Below are 8810 nucleotides of genomic sequence, written 5' to 3'. Positions count from 1 at the left end.
TGCTAAACGCACCAATTACTCGAAACTTGTGGTGTAAACATACATACCCTTAACGGATTCACTACTAGTCTATTACTAGTTTTCAAAATAATTTAAAAAGATTTTTGTTTTGGTTTACATAATTATTCGCTATCGATACACCGGATTAAATTGAAATTAAGCGCCTCTGCGTTTGTTATATCAATTGCTTAAAATAAACCTGTCAGTGTCGTGTAAGCATTCCTTTAACAGACTACCAGTCTATTTTACTTATGTATAAGTTTATGATTAATCCCTACGCATATCAGGTTATGACAGAGACTATATCAGTAAACAGATGAAAATCTTGAATGTGCAAGTTATACGCGATTTTTATTTCAAATTGACGTTGATAGATGGTGTAACAAGCTGGCAAATTATAAATAAAAACTAAAAAAATTTTAGTTGGTAATACTGAAATATTTTAGTTCGAAAATATAATAGTTTGTAACAACTTACTACGAAAAATTTAATTCAAACAGGTCATATATCATATATCAATTTAAGTATCATATACTAATTTTGAATTATTTTGTAAACATTGACACATTAAAATTAATATATTTTTTACAAAATTAAAATATGGCATTGTGTTCAAATTTATTTCGTTCAGTGTTGAGAACGTTCACAAAACCAACAAAAATATGTTATTTAGAACAGACAAAAACATGTTATTTACACATTTCATTTCGAAGTAAGGTTTTAGATGATGCAATATTTATATTTCAAAACGAAATTATGTAATATTAATATTAGATTTCTTATCTAAATAATGTAGAAATAATAATATTGAAGATGGTAGTCGTCGAGACGAAGATGAAGTTATTAATAGTCACCCACATTTTCTGTTCACTGTGGTTGATGCAGAAGTACGGCCTCATGCACATCATTACTAATTGTTAATCTACAGGACTTAGTAACGTTTTGCAGTAAAAAATTAAAGGTATGTACTTGGAAACCATTATCTGTTTTATTAAGAATATTGAAGGTTAATGAACAACGATTTCGCAAATTTTTTAAAAAAGCTGTTGGTTTGACTTTAAAATAAATAAATTTCATTCTTTTGATTCGATCGAAATTTTTATATTCAGACATCTAATAAATCTCTATTAAAAGTCATCCGTTCTAAAGATGAAAATTTTCTAGATCGTGAACTTGTTTATTTTAATTTTCTTGACCAATATGCATTTGCTATTGAAGAAAGTATCAAGATTATAAATTAAATAGCGAATATAATATTTCCCTTAAAGTTTTTTAGAGTCTATTACTAAACTAAATTATTTTCTAGGTTGATGTATCAATATGCCACTGGACGAACATCAATTTTATTCGGCGATTCATCCCTATTGTTCTCAATTTTAGTAAGGATTTTAGTTACTCAACTTCCATGAGTGTTTTAATGGCTCAATTTAAGTGAGTGGTTTAGTGATCTTTAAGCCAATTATTATTGTTATTGTATTTTATTTTTATATTTAGGAAACTATGTAAAATTGATTTTCAAAATTCTAGATATTTTCATATCAATATTTCTTTTCTAGATATCAATTTTTAATATTTTCCGTTCTTTTTGCTATGTTTACGTTTCGTTTTCAATTATTTTCATTTTATTTTAATCTATATGATTGAAGTTTTTACGTGGCTTTCCTCTAACTACGAGTAATCATTATTTCTTTTCTTTATGTTTCTTATAATTTAAATATTTTTTATTTATTCTAGAAACAACCTTCAATCAAAATTTTAATTAATCTTCTTTGGTTTCCACGATTTTTTCTTCGACCGCGAAGTATATTTCATAATACGGAAATAAATTTTTTTAAAAGAGTCTCTTGTTTCAATTTATTATTTTCGGATTCATCACAAAATAAAATGAAAAGTTGTTACTTAAAATACATTTTATACTTAATTCTATATCTATTTCTATACAAATTTGAACAGAGACTGCAAAGACTATATAATTTGAGTTATTGAAAATTGAACACACAAAATAAAAGATAAAAATTTAATATTTATAAAATATATGAGCTTGTATGAAAGTGGTATTCATCCTATTTGTATGACATTAGAAAACTTATAATATTTAATCGACTTAAAAATTCACTCTCTCAAAAATGTCTAAAAAATTCAATTTTAAAATTTACATAGAACTTACTTATTATAATTGAATTTTATAAATAAGTTTTCAAAGTTAATTAAATATTATAAGTTTTCTTATTTTGACGATTATACTAATTTAGTTTGCGTTCACCTTCAGAGATGGCATCAAATTGCATACGATAAAAATTAGCATTGACTTTCGCTTCTGTTTTACCGATATATTCTCTGGTTATGATTTAACATGTGGCAACACTGTTCATCCATCTTCATGTATTCACCTAATATGGTATCTATGAATATACCAAACAAAGACAAGAAATCTTGTAGCATAATTTTGTTTCAAGATATTTTAGCTTTATTCTCAATATTGTGACGTATGAAAAATTACACACATATTTAATGTAATTTTTAAAATGAATATATTTTGTTTGTAAAGTAATATATAGTTGTGTGGCGAACAAATAAATGGAACAATTAAACAAAATATAATATAATGTGTTGCAGTAGATGCAATTGAAAACATTGCTTGAAACTCGGCAATCAATAATTTTATAATATGTAAACAAATTTGGCAACTGTATAAATAGTTAATAATATTCAATGTTTTTTTTTATAATGTCGTACTAAGTATATATATATATATATATATATATATATATTCTTAAATATGTGTCTGTGATTTGATTTATTTTTATTTAATTTACGAAATAAAATATATATACTATCAACAAAATGGATTATTTTAAATATTCACAAAACATACGAGAATCGGTTTACTATGATAATAAGTTTACATCACTTGACAATTCAACGTTGGAAATATTACATCAACAAACAAAAAAAACATATTGTATTTGTGGTGGACCGTATGATCCGAAAATTTTTATGATACAATGTGATCGATGTGATAATTGGTTTCATGGAGAGTGAGTTTAAATGAGTTTATTGTATTTTTGTTGGGTGTTACATGTTAATTTGTGTTTTTGGTTTTAGTTGTGTGGGTATAAAAGAGTATCGAGCATTGGATATTGACAAATATCATTGTCCTAGGTGTCAAGAATCATACGGCCCTTCCATTGGTATATTTTTTTATATTTCTATGCTATAATTTATGGTATACCTAATTTAATACAGAAGAAAGGAAATTACATAATTTTTACGTAGATTACGAATCCATTGGCGGAGGTTGTAAAAAATTAACAGTTTTTCTTTAATTAACGAAAATATTTATAAATTTTCATTGCCAAATGGTTTTTGCCTAAAACTGAATAAATGGGTTAAGTTAATTAAGAGTAGGTTGTTAATATTCTTATTTATTTATACTTAAAATGTACAAAAAATGTCGTCACTCCATGATTGCATTCATCCTGTTTTCCGCGGGCAAGCTATGCCTTTAATGGGATTGTGTTAGCATGGTATGGATCTCCGGGTCTTTTGGAGCCTTATGTTTACCATATGAGTGCGCCCACTCTCTGATACACTGGTTAGCCATGCCGCTAATATGGTTGAGTTAGCACAGACCTGTGGGGTTTTGACCCATACGTTTACTCTGTGTCCACGAATTTATTAATGCCAAAACACTATTGGCATAGTCGTTGGAGGGAACAGCTAAATCGGTCGCAGCGCTTTTATCTTAAAAAATAATAAATTAAGCGTATTATTTAAAATATAACTAATTTTAATTTGTTTACATGTACATCGTGTAGAATCCAATCAAATTAAAACTATTGAAAATTAATAATTAAACTTGTTGCATTAGAAATTGTGAAAATAAGAAATTAAATTGCATAAACAATATTTTATTAAATGTAAATTAACATAATTACTCATTTAAATTTGTAAGAAAATAGTATTAAATTTTCATTGTAAAGCATAAATGCAATGCATAGACTCGTATAGGGTGAAACATTGTAATCTATTATGGTTAATAGCTTGTTTTGCATTGAATCAATCAAAAAATAACTTAATCAAAAGTTGCGATTACCATCTACTGAAAAGGTTTGTATACAGGGTGGGTCATTTTAGTCTATAATGGTTTATCCTGTATGTGCATCCATACAATTATATTAATAAAGTAGCTTGTCGTTACTATGGTAACTTCCTGAATTAAAAATCATGTACGGAGCGAATAGGAAAATACACGGCAAATACATTTATATGTTTTTTGAGTATAATATAGATATGTTTATTCAGTTTATTGTCAATGCAAATTTGTAGTTCTTTTCGTTAAATAAAGCAAAACTGTAAATTTTTCACCATCTTTGCAAATGGATTTGCAAGCTACGTAAAAATGTTTTAATAAATTCCGTTTTGATGGCTATTCACACAACCTGATTACATGCCCAATTTTCATCGCAAATTTTTCAGTACTCCGCTACGATTTCCCCGTTTTCAGTTAAGGGTCAACATTTCAATAAAATACGAATTTAATGCACGTTTGTGGTAAAACTTACTGATAGAGAGGATTACGACTTTTCTCAAATTGTACTAATGTTAAATAATTTTGTTTTTCTAAAATTTAAAAGAAACCATTAAGTGGCAATTTGTGTGTTTTGGATAGTATTTTAACAATTCCGAAATCCAAGTGTTCGTAGTCAATATATGAATGTGGCTGTTCGTCTTACCTACGATTTACGTGCTTTTTTAATCGCATTTTTAATTGTCAAAACAATATTAACACTTTTGACATTCAACTGTTTTATATCCTGAAATATTTATTCCAGACAAATCTGCCACACTAATTTTTTTATTACTAAATTTTCGTTTTTATCCATTATAAAATAAAAAAATAAATTTAAAAAATCTAAAAACCAGATTGCATTAAATTTAAACTGAAAAAAAAAACAAGTGAAAACAAACAATTGACTAAGTTAATTATTGAAATACCATGAATAGAAAGTGTTTAATGTGAGTGCTTGTCTTATTTTTTATAAATTAAAATAGTTTAAAAATCCAACACAATCAAGTATGGTATTTTATTTGGTTAGAACAATTTTGGAATAAATTTTCTAGAATTTTGTTTATTTTGTTTAGAAGACCGCTAGTTGAAGCTATCTGTAAATTTGCAACTCCCTAACTGTTATAGTTTTGGAGAAACTAAACACCAAAGTTTTGTTCGAATTTGTGCCCTCATGGGTAAACAGTGATGTTTACAAAAAAAATGTTGTTTTATTTTTTTATAAGGAACATTTTTCACATTTAAACTTTTTTTCTATCTAACGGTTTACAAAATGGGTTCTACGGACCCAAGACCCAATTGACCTATGTTGCTCGTTTGCGAACTCAACCTCACTTTTTTGTACTAGGTACGCAATAAAAATTTCAGCTTGATATCACTTTTCGTTTTTGAGTTATTGTGTCCACAGACAGATGAACAGACAACGGGAAATGGACTAATTAGGTTATTTTATGAACACCTATACCAAAATTGTTTGTAACATCAATATTTTTAAGCATTACGAACTTGGGTCTAAACTAAGTATACCTTGAAAATATATTTCATATATACAGATTATAAAAATAAGTTCAGTAGTATCCATAGCGACTTTAGTAGGAACCCATTACTGGGAAGATTTGAGCCAGTTTAGGTTTTAATGGGTCTCGACTGTTAAAGTCGGTATGCAAAATATTGGACTTTTTTTTCTTTTCAGTTTAAATTTAAATTTAACGTAGTTTGGTTTTTTGATTATTTAAAATTTTTTTTATTTTATTTATTGTAGCTATTCAATGATACTCCACTTAACATAGTTTATCGACTTCCCCTTTTTTCAACATAATACGACGCCTGGTTATACCCATATTGATACAAATTTATTGACGTAAGAAAGATCAAAATTGGCCCACGCTCTGTATGTTTGGTCCTTTGTGGCGTTCTAGCGAACAAACTGGTGGACCGATTTTAATTTTTGTTACGTCAATCTATTTGCTTATTTCTAAAAAGCTATTCAATGATACTCCACTTAACATAGTTTATCGACTTCCCCTTTTTTTTACATAATACGGCGCCTGGTTATCCCCATATTGAGACAAATTGATTGACGTAAGAATAATCAAAATTGGACCACGCTCTCTGGTCTCTAGTGTGCTGTAAAGTAACAAGCAGACATACATATATAGCTTGTTGGCCCCGTTAAAATATTTCGCCTGCCTACATTTTTTCGTAACGTGTGGTTGTCGCCATATTGAATTTTCATTACTACCATGCCTTTAGTGATACTCGCAAGATTAATACAAATCGATTAACGTAATAATCATTAAAATTGGCCCAGTTTCTAATATACAAACATATATATATATAGCCTTATAAATAAATTACCACTCCGTTGCGTTGTGCAGTCGGGTAAAAATATCAGAAAATTTGACACAAACATTAAAATAATTCAATAACTTTCCTATTTGGAATCATATTTATAACTTAAAAGCAATTAATTTTACGTAAAAAGTACAAGTTATTAAAATTAAAGCCACCGAGCGGTACACGGATGCGAAAAACTTTGGGACGCAACTTGTTCTTTGGGTTTTCTCAAGGTATCTATGAAATTTGCGAAAATTTATGTTGCAAATTACAGAGAGGTCAGGTTACCCCCACCACTTAGGGGATTGCAAATGAACTTTTCGCAGTTTACGATCAATATAATACTCAGTTACGCTGTCTCTGTTATTTAAATCAAAATTTATCAGAAGAATTGCCTAAATTAAGCCGTTTCCGCGATATTAAACCGTAAATTTTTTTTAAATTGATTTTTTGTCTGATAATTAAGTTACATGCCTACAGACATTGGGTATTTTTAATGAAAAAGAAAGTGTACCGTCTCGTTTTTTGTTTTGTTTTTTTGCAAGGCGTATTTTTTTATTTATATTAAAACATTACTTTTTAGATAAACCAATTGCAAATTCCCATAGGCATGATGTATGGGATGTGAATGCATCGGGCAAAGCAGTGCAAACTGGTTCGGAAGTGTTCGTGGAAGAATTATGCAAAAGACATTTTGCATCACCTGCAGAAATCGTTACACATATGCAGGGTAGCCAACTAACGGAAGAGTTATTAAAAGCAAACGGCTTTGATTATCCAATTATTGTGGATAAACCGGATGAGTTGTACATGAAAATGCCACCGGATCAATTAGATATTGCAACAGTTGTTGCTTATATCGGTGATCGAGAAGTTGACATTATCGACGTGAATCGACAAACTGATTTTCGTATGCATATTTCAGATTTAGTGCAATATTATAAGAGTAAAGTTCGCAAACGAGTTTATAACTGTATTAGTTTGGAATTCTCGGATACACCGTAAGTATTCTTTGATTTTTCCTAACTATTGAAAAATATACTCCACTCTGTTTTGTCACAATACTTATAGTGGGAGAGCGGGTGAACAATTTGGGGGTACGTTCTTGAGACACTAGGGTAGCGACACCCTATTGAAGTCTGACTGAAGGGTGGCGGCATCCTACCAACCCTATTTTAAGAAAAATTTATTAAAATAATGTATTTGAGGAATTTTGAAATTTTTATATTCTTAAGTTAGATATTTAAGGAATTAAAAAAATCAAAAACACAGACTCACTCACTGGCATATACAAATTCTAAGGCACTTCTAGACATGCTTGGAAATTTTTTGCATTCGAATCGAAATTGCTTGAAACCTCCGGGTAAAAAAAAAAATTTCAACTTTTTCGTTGTAAAACCCCGAAAAATTGAAAAAACACCCCCCAAAAATCACTTTTTTCGGTTATATACATGCTAGAAAGAACAAGTTTTCACAATCCGATCCCTAAGAAAGTTAAAGCGTAATATAATTATATTAAAAATAATAATGAAAGCAAAAATATTGTGTAAATGAGTACAGTTATTTATAAGCCTTTAATAAATACTGTGGTAGTTTTTAGTGAAGCTATCATTTCTAGATCTCGAGTTGTGACCCTTAAATTATTGTGTAATAACCCGTTTTAAACTAGTCACTTAAAAATCGTTTTTCTTAAAAACTAAGAGCAAGAATGACTTTAATATTACCGATAATTTAATATTACGTTCCATATTATTTAAATAATGAACTGTCAAATTTTGGATAGTTTGTCATTAAATGGTATTTTCTTCATAACAACCTTAAGGGGTAGGTTTATGTGACCTAATAGCGTATTTTATTAAATATTTATTAAGCATTTATAAGATAAATTTTTGTTGAAAAATCTTAAAAACAACTCAATTATTCAAATGTTTCTTATAAAAACAAGTGAAAACAAATAATTGACTGAGTTAATTGTTAAAATATCATGTATAGACTTTGTTGATTACACTGTCACACATGCATAACTGATATTCCCATATAATACATACTATATAAGTTGCGCTTAATTTGCGCTATCACGGGTAAACAGTGATGTTTACGAAAAATTGTTTCAAACAAAAGTTGTTTATTTTTTTATAAGGAACTTTTTTTACATTTAAACTTTTGTTCTATCTCTAACGGTTTACAAAATGGGTCCTACGGGTCCAAGACCCAATTTACCTATGTTTCTCATTTACGAACTCGACCTCACTTTTTATGTCCTGAGCACGCTGTAAAAATTTCAGCTTCATATCATTTTTCGTTTTTGAGTTATCGAGTTGACAGACGGGCGGGCGGACAACCGGAAATGAAATAACCCTATAAAAAGTTTGGAATGAAAATTATTCCTTGAAAACTCCTATAT

The 8810-nt window shown here is 28.8% G+C and overlaps 1 protein-coding gene across 1 annotated transcript in view; it reads left to right on the top strand.

Annotated features, from left to right (window-relative positions):
* Nucleotides 1–2844: 2844 nt before the first annotated feature.
* LOC123302095 (lysine-specific demethylase 7B-like) overlaps nucleotides 2845–8810 on the top strand; it is an 83596-nt gene continuing 77630 nt past the window's right edge. The window contains exons 1-3 of the mRNA XM_044884881.1: nucleotides 2845–3038; nucleotides 3106–3191; nucleotides 6990–7407. Coding sequence (XP_044740816.1) covers nucleotides 2845–3038; nucleotides 3106–3191; nucleotides 6990–7407 — 698 coding nt within the window. The remainder of the gene's footprint in view (nucleotides 3039–3105; nucleotides 3192–6989; nucleotides 7408–8810) is intronic.

Source organism: Chrysoperla carnea, chromosome X (genome assembly GCF_905475395.1).
Source record: "Chrysoperla carnea chromosome X, inChrCarn1.1, whole genome shotgun sequence".
NCBI lineage: Eukaryota > Metazoa > Arthropoda > Insecta > Neuroptera > Chrysopidae > Chrysoperla > Chrysoperla carnea.
This window is presented reverse-complemented; position numbering and strand designations above follow the sequence as displayed.